This window comes from Culex quinquefasciatus, chromosome 2, assembly GCF_015732765.1.
Source record: "Culex quinquefasciatus strain JHB chromosome 2, VPISU_Cqui_1.0_pri_paternal, whole genome shotgun sequence".
In the NCBI taxonomy this organism is placed as follows: Eukaryota; Metazoa; Arthropoda; class Insecta; order Diptera; family Culicidae; genus Culex; species Culex quinquefasciatus.
The window spans coordinates 42,038,857-42,053,312 of record NC_051862.1 but is presented as its reverse complement, the minus strand read 5'-3'; the positions used below and the strand labels follow the sequence as shown (position 1 = coordinate 42,053,312).

General features: G+C 41.4%; 2 protein-coding genes across 2 annotated transcripts in view; one reads left to right on the top strand and one right to left on the bottom strand.

The window, feature by feature from the left end:
• Positions 1 to 14,456, top strand: part of LOC6042170 — a 34,790-nt gene that overhangs the window by 3,418 nt on the left and 16,916 nt on the right. The gene's annotated exons all lie outside the window — the stretch shown is intronic.
• LOC6042171 (transient receptor potential channel pyrexia) lies at positions 4,770 to 8,137 on the bottom strand. Its single transcript, XM_001851266.2, has 2 exons — positions 7,942 to 8,137; positions 4,770 to 7,802 (listed from the first exon to the last, which is right to left on the bottom strand). The coding sequence occupies exons 1-2, from the start codon at positions 8,061 to 8,063 to the stop codon at positions 4,985 to 4,987; spliced, it is 2,940 nt and encodes a 979-aa protein (XP_001851318.2). The 5' UTR covers positions 8,064 to 8,137; the 3' UTR covers positions 4,770 to 4,984.

The window sequence follows — 14,456 nt, the reverse complement described above, 5'->3', positions numbered from 1 at the left end:
AAAACACTACACTACCGAAAGAACTTCTCACGGAACTGTCCCGCCGGAAAGTCTAAAAATCGCGAACCGTAAAACGTCACGATGAAAAATTCGAAACGAAGAGAAACCAAAAAACGCGGAGCGCAAATTCTTGTCAACCAACCGCGACCAAGGATTGCTGCGATCACTTTTCTCCATACAAAAAAGATTTTATTTGTATGGAAATTGTCCACGATAGGGGGTTGAGAATTCCAAAAAGTGTCCACGTGGTTTGTGGATGGTCCTTTTGAAAGGTCAATAAACCAAATTTCCAGTTTTTGCTTTTTGGGTGTTTTTGAAACCGCCTTGAGTCAGGGGTATTAAAAAACACCCAAAAAGCAAAAACTGAAAATTTGGTTTATTGGACCTTTTCAAAAAAAAAAAAAAAAAAACTCCAGATTTTTATAATAACCGCACCACTACACACTCAATCACAAGTACCTTCGGTAGAAAGCCATTGGCGTCGCGAGCATTAAAAACTTTGAAAACCTAGGGGGTGTACAAAGTCAAAATAATTATATTTCGTCAATATATTAACGTTGTCGTTGATCTACTAGTTAATTTATTGACGAAAAATGGTATGACCTACATTTGCACACCTTGGTTGACAGTTGACAGACAAAAACAACAACAATTGTGGCGCAGAAAATTTCACCATCCTGAAGCATACTGTTCGGAATTTGATTTGAAGAAGAAGTCCTGTCCAGTCACAGATTTGCCAAATCAGGCCTTAGCAAGCTTCCGCCACACTTAAGAATTTAATGTTTCGGACCGGGTTTGACGGAGCTCAAACGGGAAGAGGTTTCAGGGCGGCAGATATAGGCAGAAGATTCACTTAGATCAATCGTTACCCTCCGGTGTGGCTCGAGGAGGAGGAGGAATAGGTTATGTCAACAGCTGGAATGACTTTCCGGGTTCTTTCTCCAACGATGTGGATCTACCATGATTATGTTCAATTTTCTCCTCTTGCGTGGTGGAAGAAGATGGTAACCGTTCTCGGTGCTATTTGTTTTCATCCCGCCGCGCTAAATGGTTTAATTTGGCCACATTTGGTGATCGGATTTGTTTTGATCGGGTATGGTGAAATACGAACGGGGGGAGATTTCAATGTCATAGGCGAAAGGAAATGATTGTTTTTGACCATCGTTGCTCTGTGATGTGGTTTGAGGTAGAGGAGACGGAGGCTAAATTACCGGTGGACAGGACTTTTGTAAGATTTCCTAGTGGGTCGTAGCGACCATGGACATGGTTATGAGTTTTTTTTTGTGCGAGGTGGACGAAGACAATTAAAGATGTGCAATTCCGGTTGCTCAGATTGTTTAGGTTCTGCTCTCTACCCGAAAAGCACAAGAAACACGGAATATTTTGCTTTTTGGTCCTCGAGTTCGGGTCTAGGTTGTATAATACTGCTTTTACTTTTTGCCCCTTTGTACTGTTGAATGATATCTTGCCGGTGCCCTTCTGGTACACAGGAGTGGTTAGGTTCTGTCCTCCAAGTGTACTCCGGCTCTAAGTTTTCTAGTTTCCTAAAACAAATGATTATTTCTATTTTTGTAACTTGACCAATCCTGGTCGTCGGAACAAGGTCCGCGCTAAAGATAATCAGATCTGTCCAATTCCGGCCGCTGCTTAATTTTCCTCCAGAATCTCCATGAGAATCTTCACCGCAAAAATTGTTTGCCATGTTTTGACATTTGATTTGACATTTCTATATGACAGTGGTGGTGGATCAAGGATGTACATAACCAGGTAAGGTTGCGTTAAAGTATTGACGAAATATTAATATATCAACGAACTATTGTTAGTCTATCGACCAAGTTGTCCTGCCCCTAGTTGAAAACGATATAAAGATGAAAGCTCCTAATGGAATCCAATGAAACCTGTTAAATAAACTTACAAAATCACGAAAACATAAAGCCTACACGAAGAAAAAAAAGTGCCCAAAATCGTGAACGCTTGTTCATAAAAATGGGAACCTCGAACAAATTGTTCAAATCCCATGGTACGATTTTGAAAAATGTACCATGAAATTTGAACGCTTTGTTCGTGGTTCCCATTTTTATGAACGCTTGTTCACGATTTTGGGAACTCTTTTTTCTCCGTGTACTTTGAGGCGATTGATTGTAGCCGGATGAATGTCCTATGTCACAAAAGTTTTTGCATAAACATTGGACAGTTATGCAATAACGGACAGGGCAAAAGAAACCGAAAAGCTACGATATCTTACATGTTGTAGGCTACTTGTAGCCTACTTGTAGGAAACATCGGTATAGACTAGCTACTACAAACGAGTATATCTCGAGCCACAAAATATATGCGCCAGCATTCTCGCGCCAGTGTTCGAAGCTCAACTTGACAACTTGGCGACGAAGCGTCGAAAATCGATGCAGTGTGATTTTTTTAGCGATTTTTCCGATTGAAATTTATGCTGAATCGTCTTATTTACGAAGATGAAAATGATGTCCAAACCCATACCTTTCTTTAGTAAGAAAGGTAAAAATCAAAAACATTTTCATGAAGTTGTATGATTTTTGACATGCAGTCAGGTTGTTAACTGATTTTCATATTTTTTTAACGATTAAAGTTGCTGTCCTGTACAATTTTGCTGCAAAATATTAATCAGAACCAGGATCAGAGCAATTTTAATAAATTTAAAATTTACCGGGAATTCCCGGAAAATTGGACGTTCTGTGTTGATTCCAACATTTTAAAAACATAGTTTTCGAAAAGATCAGAAAATTTCACATAGATTAGTACGGGGCAATGGTGCGCACCAGCCTTTTAAATACTTAATTTCAACCTAAAAAGCTCATATTTGGGGTTTCGACTTGTTTTCGGGTCAATTTTATGTATTTACAAAAATAAAGTGAAAAAAAATTAAGTTTATGAAAATTATTGGGAAAAGTCACTTTTGAGCCATTTTGATCTAATATTTGAAATTTATAAAATAATGTTTACAAAACTTTAGGTTCACAAAATCTTTGAAACCATTCAACTAGTGTTTCCATTTTTTCCGAATAGTTTTCATCAATACCTAAAACAAGACACTGAACCGATCAGAAAATTCCTTCAAAAGATACAGACAAAAAGTCTGTACACCCAGAACTGGGCATCGGCATACGAGAGAATAAAGAGCACGATTCGGTAGTAAAATGATACTGTGTGCGCACTGAGAGGATAAATGCCGAAATTACCGAGAGTACTTTACTCATGGGTTCATCTTCAAAAAAAGTTCATCTACCAAAAAATAGTACCGGTACCGAGACTCGAACCCCAGACCTTCGGCATATTGAACCGTGCCTTAGCCGCATGGGCCACCATGATTCGGTGACAAAGTGACGGTCATGTGTCCATATAAGCCACTCAATAGGATGAACTGTTCTAATGAACGAATGAACACGCGAGAGGACTTTACTCTCGCAAAATAGCGCTTTCCTCACGTTTCTTTTCGTGAGGACTATCCCCTCGTTCTTTAACTTTGGGTGTAGGTAGTCTGTTTTTTACTCATCACTTATTTTTATTAGGACCTCTTAGGTGCTGCGAACGTTAGGGGAGATCCATAAACATGTAGACACTTTAGGGGGGTTGGAATCACTATAAATGAGAGGAAGGCACCAACCACCTAAAAGTGGATTAAGTAACGTTTTTTCCGAATAGTTTTCATCAATATCTAAAACAAGACACTGAACCGATCAGAAAATTCCTTCAAAAGATACAGATTTTCGAACATTTACGTACCTTTTTTTGTATGGACAGTAGGATGTAACAAAATTGGTCAATTTTGCAGGCGTTTCAGGGCATCCCAAATATGAGCTTGATGGTTGCTTGATGGACCTGGCGCCTGATTTTGAGGTTTAAATGGGATTTAACCCGTAAAATCGGTGCGTTTTGGTTTTTGTCAGTTTTGAGCTCCTTAACGATTTTTACATTGTTCAAAAACCTCACAAGCTCATAGTTCGTGTTCCAGGGATGCGAAAAGATTCGTCAAACGATAGAGAATTTATAACACCACCGCTGAAAACTCCAACTTTTTCGTCACTCTCTTCTGGCAGCACTTGGTGTTACGCAAGAAAAGATTCAGGATAGGTGTCGCGACGCTCTTGCAACCAAGCAAGCTGATGGTTGCCAGAAGAGCTTGAACAAAACGTTGAAGTTTTCAGCGGCGGTGTTATAAATTCTGTAACATTCTTAATAGTTGACGAATCTTTTCGCACTCTTCGGCAAAGTTGTTCCCTGGAACACGAACTATGAGCTCGTAAGGTTTTTGAAAATACAAAAATGGTTAGGGAGCTCATGACTGGCAATAGGCCTAATACTATAAGAAATGTAAAAAACAATAAAAAAATGAAAGTTTTACTATTAAAATAATTTAAAAAAGGTTGAAGGCAGAGGGTTAAGGTATGAAATTTAAATTCAATACTCTGGGTGTGACTCTTGCAAAAGCATCAAAGCCACGCAATAAAATAAATGAGACGATCGTCGTAAAATTCAACCAAACATTATGAATTTTTAGATTCGTTGACCTCGACCGGCGATGATCTGCAACTCGTGCTTGAAAAAAAAAAACCAGTTTGAATTAGTTTTGCTGCATGTTGGATTCAACGCGACAACTCTTAAGTTTGAATTCCCGAAAACCGCAGCTTTTTCCCAATCATCAAGCAAACAATTCCCGAGTCATCAACCGGAGATAAAGTCCGAGTTGAGTCGAGTTGAGAGGTTTACAACGAAAATAAAAGTGCAACCGCAGCGAGTAACAAGCCGCGCAACATTGGGTTATTGGTTTTATTTTATTTTGCGTCATGATTTACATACATACAAGATATAAAAGAAAACGCCGGACTCTGAAGCTTGTCTCAGCCGCCAGGGCACGTGATCCGCCTATAAAGAGAGGAACCTCACTATCACACAAGACGACACTAATTCGGCCATTGAGACAGCGATTTGCGCGCGCATTGTTAAAAGATCATCACTTTGATAGTATTTTACATATTTTGTCCACGACGCTTTGGTTGTACTTGAGGACGGCTTTCAGCTCAGCCAGTTCCTTGGCGAGTTCGTCCAGCTTTTCGGCACTTTCGTCGATCTTGGTGGCGAGGGTGCAGATGCTGGCGGTTTCGAACCCGTAGTCGGACTCGACGATCTTCTCGAGGGGCGGTGCGTTGGGGTCGATTTGGGCGCCGCCGATCGTTTGGGGGTCGGTTCCGGGGGTTCCGTTTTGGAAGCGGTATTTGAAGACGACGGGGTTGCTGAGTCCGGGCTGGAGTTTGCTGCCCTTTTTGGCGGCTTCGTAGGCGGCCATCATGATGGCGCGGGGGAGGCGCTTTTCCTCGGGGTTGAGGGGTTTGACGGAGAGGATGACGCGGTAGGCTTGGGGTGAGACGAGGGCGGTGTAGTGGAGGAGGGAACGGAGCCAGTTGGGGAGCCACCCGTTGAAGAGGGCCGACTCGATGTACGAGATGAGCTTGGTTTGGCCGACCAGTTTGGAGAGGGTTGCGGTTTTCTTGAGCGCCTGGATGTCGTCGACGGCGATACCGACGAGGAGGTTCATGAGGATGACGGTGACGAAGAGTAGGAAGAGGACGAAGGTGATTTGGGCGCTGAGTTCCAGCATGAAGGGTGGATCCTTGCCGTCCGGGTCGTTGATGAGGAGTTCCAGGTCGAGCTCGCCGACCATCATAACGAGGACGGTGATGAAGCCCATGAAGGGGTTCTCGAAGGAGGAGGACGAGGGGAAGATCACGCAGAAGCTGATGGTGAAGCCGACGAGCATGCAGGAATAGGCGATGAAGAGTTTGGCAAACTCGACCTGGACTTTGGTGTACATGGCGACGTACGCTCCGAACACCGGGAGTTGACCGATCATGACCATGAGGTGCGTCCAGCCGAGTAGGACGGCGAACGCTCCGATGTGGTTCTGCCAGGTGTAGGTTCGCTTGGTGTAGATGTACGATATTACAAACACACTCACGATGATGAACCACTCGGTGACGTTCTCCATTTGGGTTATGTACCGTCGGATCGAGGAATATCCGGTCATGCCGTACAGTTTACGGCAAATCTCGACGAAGGTGATCGCGACCAGCACCATCCACTGCATTTCCATGACGAAGGGGTTATTGCGCAGCATGTTCCCGAGGATCGACTGCTTCTGACAGAGTTCCTGCTCTTGGATGGTCTCCTCCATGTCCTTGCTACCGTTGTAGCAGTTGTGGGCGAGGGCGGTCAGCACGTAAAGTGTTAAAAACAGAATAAAAATAAAACAAAACAACAGCCGAGCGATGTAATACTTCCGGATCTTGCCCCACTTGATGTACAGGAAGGCCGAACACAGCGGATGCTGCAGGATCTCCTTCTGACCCTCGTCGACCAGCGTGTTCAGGTAGCTGGTCTCGCGCGGATATCCGTGCTGCAGGATGCTCCTGAAATCCAGCTCCAGCACGACCTCCTTGTCCGACGGATCCTGCGAGTGGATCAGCGTCATTGCGTCGTCAAACTTCCGGTTGATCATCGCCAGCGACGAGGGAGTCTTGCGCGTGATTACATTCAACGCGGTCGTGCCCTTCTTCGACTTCGTCGTAACATCCGCGTCGTGGTAGATCAAGATCTCAACGCAGTGCGCCAGGCCGTCCAACGCGGCTAGATGAAGTGGTGTGAACCCGAACACGTCCTTCTTGTTGACATCCGCGCCCCAGCAGATCAGCGTTTCGATGATGTCGAACGCACTCTCGGACTTGCCGATCGCGGCGTGCAACGGGGTGCGTTGATCGAAGTCTTCCGCGTTTGGGTCGGCGTTACCAACCCGGAGCAGCAGCTCAACGCACTCGAAGCTGGACGTTCGTGCGGCGAGGTGAAGCGGAGTGAACCCGCGATGATTCTTCAACTTGGCGTTGGCTCCTTTGGCCAGCAGGAGACTCACGGACTCCACGTTTCCCTCATCCGCGGCTAAATGCAACGCCGTCGACTCCTTTTCCCTTATCCCTATGCGGATGTTCGGATCCGCCGTCGGACAATCCAGCAGCACCTTCAAGCACTCCACGTACCCCAAGTCCGCCGCCAGATGGATCGAGTTCATCCCACTCGGCTTCAGCGAGTTCACGTCCATTCCCTCCGAAATGAACAACTTTACGCAGTCGATCGCGTTCGACCGGACCGCGCAGTGCAGCAGCGACTCTTCGTAGTTTTGTTTCTTCGTGTTGATGCACTGCTTGCCGTCCTTGTTGATCAAGAACCTCGCAATCTCCACCGCGTTCCCGAACGCCGCACAATGCAACGGCGTAAACGCCCGCGGCTGCATGTTCACGTCGATCCCCCTCGACACCAGCAGGCTCGTACAGTTCAAACAACCACTAAACGCACTCAAATGCAACGCCGAAAACCCATTGCTATCAAAGTAGATCAACTCCGCCCCGCACTCCAACAGTCCCTCCAGCAAGTCCCATCGCTTCAAGAACGCCGCGAACAAAAAACTTATATTCTTCTCGGCCTTACTCGAACCTTCGAACATCTCCCGCACATTGGCCGCACAAATGTTGCCCTGCTCGATGTTGTCCAGCAGCTTCAACCGGCCCGACGATATCCGCATCTGCTCCATCAGCGACGTCCGGATCGTCTCCGCCGAAACCTCGAAGCCAAACTCCACCGCCGACTCCTCGTAGTTCTCGAACATGTTCGGCGCGCTCTCCGCCGGCGGAGACGGCCCGATCTTCATGTACTCAAAGTCCTCCGCCAGCACCGCCTCCGGATCATTGCGCCAGTGCACCGTCACATCCGGGGTCAGCGAGAATCTGTAAGTTGAAATTGTGTTTAGCTTGCTTTCAACAAGAAATGATCAATTTCAAGTCGTTGAATATTCTGGCAGAATCCGCCAAAATTCAAAAAAAAAAACACGATCCCAATCAATCGCAGCAGTCACTGTAATCTCACCTGGGTTTCGCGGAGACCGGCGCCGGCGCCACCTGCGTACTCTTGATCTTGGTGGACCGCGATGATCCGAGGCGGCGCTGCTTCGGTTTGGTCGAACCCTCCTTGTAGCCGAAGTTCTCCATGCTCGAACGAGCGCGCGCGCACGACTGAACCGGCCACCGAGCGAACTCGCATCTCTCTACTGAGGCTCATCTCGGCCGTCGCAGGCAGCAGTTAGGTTCAATTTATTATTCGAACACAACGGCGGCGAAACACACACACACACACACACACACATGATCACACTGGATGAGCGGCGGGAGTAAATAAAGAGTCGTCACACTGCTGAGGTTTTCGGATGGATGCCGCAGCAGAGCCATCGGCAGATAATGGGATTTGAGGGTGGCGATTCGGGTTGGAAATTATGGGAGATATTCGCAATAACATGCCATACAGCAGGCCTGCCCAACGTCCGGCCCGCGGGCTGAGTGTCTAAATAAAAAAAATATCTTGAGTTCAATTTTTCAATTATTATAACAAAACATTTATTTGTTTATTTTGCTTTTGACATACAATGTTGCTAATTCTACGTTTGTTAGGATTATGCCTTTGTATTTTTTTAAAAATGATTTAATTTAACATCTAAACATTCTTTATGTTTGAATTTAATTCTTATCATTTCAATATTGATGTTATCAGAAATAATTATTAAACTTGAAAAATATGCAAAAAGATGGCAAAAGACACTGAATTCTTATTTATGAAAGTTTTGGCTGTTTTTATTTTTGATTCAATTGTTTCTTTTTTGAGGATTTTGATTATTTTTTTTCAGAACAACTTTTCAATGATAATGTTTTGCTGGGAAAAAGCTTAAAAAAGGCAAATTAATCATATTGAAAATAAAGATCGCTGCAAATATTTAAAAAAAAATAAAAAACAATCTCAAGGAGGTGAGAAATCAGATAGCATTTTTTTCATAATCTTCAATAATTCTAAGAAATTTGAAGAATGACGAATCAGATATATATTTGTATTAACTTTTTTTTAAATTTCATGTCTTTAAAAAAAATTGAAATGTTTTGTAAAATATTTAAATAAAAATTGAACTTGAATAAAAACTTGCAACGACGAAATTTTGATATTTATTTTAAGTTAATGATGTCATGGAATTCAATTTCAATCGACAAAAACAATTACAATACAATTTTGTCCAAAACAAAATAAAGTAAATCAAATAAACACATCTTTGAAAGTAATCTTTGTATTTTATTCTTCAAAACAAATTATTTGAATCTTATTTGCAACACTTGTTTATGTATTTGTTTACTTGAATTGACTTATTTAAATAAATTTTATGAACAAAAATGTTTACTGTTTTTTACTTTCACCAACATTAGTTCCGGCCCGCCTCTGCTTTAGAAAAATCAGATCTGGCCCGCAGGGCCAAAAGGTTGGGCACCCCTGATACAGTCACTCTACAAATTGGAAAAAAGGCAAGAGATATGTTTAACACTGGAACGCCCAACGCTTGTCCAAGTTACACGGACGCCCAAGCCTCCCAAAAAAGGTGGAACGGTAACTTCAACTCGCTGGTTCTCGGGTATTCCTCAACCAATTGGGACGATTCTTGTTTCCAGTGATTTGTAAGAATGTCTAGATGATTCTAAAATTTTGCAAAATTTGATTCGAACAAATCTGTAATTTCTGCGAACGAAAACATCGTTCCACCTTTTTTTTAAAACGACTGCCTCCGCGAATTTTTGTTTACACGCGAAAAAAAAAAGCTGGAACGATGTTTTTGATCGCAAAAATTACAGATTTAATCAAATTAAGTTCTGCAAAGTTCTAGAATCATGTAGACATCCTAACAAATCACTGGAAAGAAGAATCATCTTGATTGGTTGAGTTATGCCCGAGAATCAATCGATTCCTTTGTGGACCATCATTCATTGAGGTACTCCTGGATTTTAGCTCCTGAAAAGTGCTTAAAAAGTGCAAAAATGCCTCAGGGCAAGAAAAAGAGTCCATTCGCTAATGGACTCAAAATTCTGCTACCTACCAGAAAGGATTACAACTACGTTCGGGATCTCCTGAACAACACAAAGATTGAATACTACAGCCATGACGATCCAAGTAAACGCCCCATGAAACAGGTCCTCCGTGGCCTGTACGACATGGATGTGAGTGTGCTGAAAGAAGAGCTCAAAACTCTTAAGTTGAACGTGATCGAAGTCTTCAAGATGACGAGACACAACAAGGACATCAAGTATCGTGATCAACTGTACCTGGTTCATCTCGAGAAAGGATCGACATCGCCGTCTGAGCTGAAAGCAGTTCGGGCAATTTTCAACATCATCGTGACTTGGGCACGTTATCGTCCAGTGCACCGTGACGTGACGCAATGTTCGAACTGTTTGCAGTTTGGACATGGTGGAAGGAACTGTTTCATCAAGAGTCGTTGTGCAACCTGCGGAGGGGAGCACAAAACTCAAGCTTGCAACACAATCAACGAGAACATCGAAGCGAAATGCTTCAATTGCGGCGGCGACCATTCGACCAAGAATCGAAGCTGCCCAAAACGAGCTGAGTTTGTGAAAATTCGGCAGCAAGCGACGACGAGGCACCAACCAAATCGTCGCAAAACACCACCACGGACGCAGATTTTCCTGCTTTGACGCAGATTTTCCTGCTTTGGCGTCACCAGGAGCAGGATCTACTCGAGTGGTTCCAAATCTGCAGCCATTGCCGTTGAATCAGCGGCAAAGAGTTGCAGAGCATACAACACCTCCTGGGTTCAGTCAGCAACCGAGGGAAAACCAACCAACACCAACGGGTGAAGGCAGTAGTGACCTGTTTTCACCACAAGAACTTCTGAACATTTTCATTGAGATGACATCAACACTGCGTGGTTGCAAAACTCGCCAGGATCAAGTAAGAACGCTTGGGGCATTTATCTTAAAATACAGTTCGTAGTTTACTCGTTCTAATGATTTGAATATTTCAATGAATTTATTTTTTATTAGTTTTAAGTTAGGATTAGTTGTTGAAGTGTTTTTTCTTTTTTACCCAAATGTATTCGATTCAATGCAATAATGTAAAACAATTTGAAGTAAATAAAATAAATGTGAACAGTTAATAATAAAACGAAAAATACAACAAAGATGAAGAGCATTAGGCCATACCACTTAGAATGTAAATGAAATGTAATTATTATAAGAATGTTCAATAAAGGCATATTTAATTTAAAAAAAAAATGCCCGAGAATCAATGAGTTGAAGTTACCGTTCCAAATTTTTTGGAGCCTTGGGCGTTGGGATGTTAAATAGAATCACAGAAAACCAATAAGTGAACATATTGTTTTGCTTAATCCATCACATGAAGGTTTCTCAAGTGATCTTTCACTTGATGTTATGTTGTCGAAATCAATTTTACTTTATTGTTTAATGTTTATTGTTCGGGTAAAAAATGCAGGTCAATTATAATCAAAACCTTTACAATTGTCTCTCTCTGCGTCTTTTTTTTTCTCAATAGATCAGGGAATAAAATTAATTATTTTTATTCAGGCCGTTGCAAATATTTTTCAAAGTTAATGTCGCCCCCCCCCCCTTCAAATTTGGTCCGAAAAATCAAGGGGCAAAAAAATTTTTTTTTCAAAAATCTTCAAAATTTTATTAAAATAGAAGTCAAATCAACTTAAAACTATCTAAAACGCATTTTTCTGCATTTATAACCATATTTAGCATGTTTGGGCTGGATTAAAAGTATTTTGATTTTTTATGAAATTCCAATGCACAGCACCGCAAAAACTTTTTTTTGCAAAAAAATAAATTTTCGTCAATACTTAGATATTTTGGAAACTAATTATTGCAAAAGAACTGGGCAGGTGTAAAATGCATTTTTAAACACATTGTTCATTCAAATGTTGCAACCATGGCTCGTAAATGCAATGTTTATTTTTTTCATTTTTTGCCCCCCCCCCCTCGACTTTGGTAAGAGTCGAGGGACATAAACTTCAAAAAATATTTGCAACGGCCTAAAAAACTAAACTCATGATGGCAGAACAACTGGACAGGTAATGCATTTAAAAACATTTTTTTTCATTAAAATGTCGAAACCATGGCTCGTAGTTTCAATTTTAATACTTTTTTTTTTATTTTTTTGCCTGGTGAAGTTATGTTTTCAATACTCTGAGATATGATTTTTTGAAAATAAATTCGGAGTTTTCTTCGCGCCACGCGCAAAAATGTGAAAATGACAAAAACATGTTAGGGTACCAAAAGTTGCGTATTTCAATTACGCTAAACTAATCCAAATACCAACCAAATAGCTAAACTAATCACCTTTCTTTTGCGTCTAAGACAGCTAAAATCGGATGAAATGTCGCGGAGATATGATTTTTTGAAAAATGTGGTTTTTGCGAAAAAATACGAAAATTGCCATTTTTTGGACCACCCTAACACGGCGTAGGTAACCCTAATGGCCAAACAAAAAAATACGGGTCTGATTATATAAAATTTGATAAAGTGTGCACTTTTTTTATGTCATAGCCAATTTTGGTTGCTTTTAAGATTTTTTTTTTGATTTTGTAATGAAAAAATTTGATATTTCTTGTAAAACGTGTTTTATATGATTTCATATTTGTCTTTTAATGATTCTTGTGCAAAAAGCAGTATGCAGGAAAATGTATTTAGAATTGAATTCAAGTCGTCACCATGGAGGCGCAAACCTTAGCATGTGGTCGTTTAGGGTCTTGCTTTTTTCTTTCTTTACTGCTGCCTGCTCAAATCTTCCTCGCACACTCAAACACCGAAAAAAAAAATGCAATAAACTGGAGACTGATTTCAATGATAAAAGACGATAAGAGATGAGCAGCAGTAGAAGTACAGAGAGATAAACCTGCGGATTCTATAGAGTAATCGCGACGACGACGATGAGAGATGCGCATGGCAGAAATAAATTACTGTGATACATACTTCAAATTATAACATAATAGTGTAATCTCTTGGGCTTATCTCAGCGGGAGAAAAAAAATGTTTGTATGCCTATCAAGGTCACAAATGTGCAACGAAAGCTGCTCTCAGGTTTGTGCTTGTCGAATTCTGAAGGTTTCCTTAGCTCAAAATTTATTAAAATATATTCACATCAAAAGGCTGGTCTAATCGTCACTTCGCCTTCAAACAGAGAACAAAAACAGATAGTTTGTCATCGGCCAGCGTCTTTCGTTTGTTCTTTGATAATCTGATAATGCAGATTGTGTGGCTCGGTCTCAGTCGCAGACTGTTGACGTGACTCACTATTCCGAGGAACAAACTTAAGCTTCGTCTCGGAGATGAGCCCCGGAGAGGAAATTCTCTTAAACTGTGTCGTCGCTGCAATTAAGCCGCAAAATAATTGAGCGAAATTTGCATTTTTGATTTCTGACCACTTTGACGCTCATTATATTTATCTCGTATAGAGTTATTAGTTGCAAGAATGTTGCAGTTTTAGATAGTTTCAAAAGACTATCTCACGAGACCAAATTGAGTTATATTTATATTGCAAAGCAGCGACAAATTTGGTGTCTTTTGTATTTGCAACCGAAATCCAGACTGCGAAGTTCGTGCCAATATTGTACCGGTTTGAATTTGTTTACCTTTTTACTAATTCAGCAAACTGGTTTTGAGATCACTGTTGTTGCTTTCAAAAAATAACAGACCGTGAACGATTGTTTGTTTGATCCTGTTCGAACGGAATGGTGACGTGATTTTTTGTGGTATTTATTTAGTAAAAGAAATATTATTTAAAAAAATGACAGTGCAATTCCCCCCTTCTAAGTTCATGTCGCCCTCTTTCCCTCCCCCTTTTTAAAATCGCTCCAAAAAATAGGGAGGCAAAAATATTTTTTCAAAAAGTCTGAAAATTTATATTTAAATAAAAATCTAATCAACTAAAAACAATCTTAAATCTAATCTAATCTAATCTAATCTAACACAAACGCAGCCAGTCCGATGAAAGCATGCTGGAAAGTCTTGTGATTAGATTACGCCCCAAGCACTTTTCTTGTCATTATTAATAATTACAGTACATCCGAGAACACCCGAAAATGTATTGCAAAAATTAAAGCGGCCAGCCCTACTACGTTGTGTTTACCGCAGAGAGGATTCTGAGAACGGATCACATTTCACAGAATCTACAGGGGAGGAAGGATGCGTGGACATACCGTACCAAACGCTCCTGTTTACAGTTTCATATGTGTTTTGTAAAATGTGTTAAGTGTAAAGTATAGTGTGCTTATATAATCAAATAATTATAATAATGCAATATAATGATCATTTAATAAAATCCCTTCACCTATATATAATAACCACGTACCCAAGCACACAAACAGCGACACAAAAGAAATGAAAATGAACATGCAAAAACAAGACAGCGCGTCCCCGTGGTCAGCGCACTAATGATGCCATTATTTAATTATAATAACTACTCACCCAAGCACACAAACATCGACACAAAAGAAATGAAAATAAGCATGCAAAAACAAGACAGCGCGTCCCCGT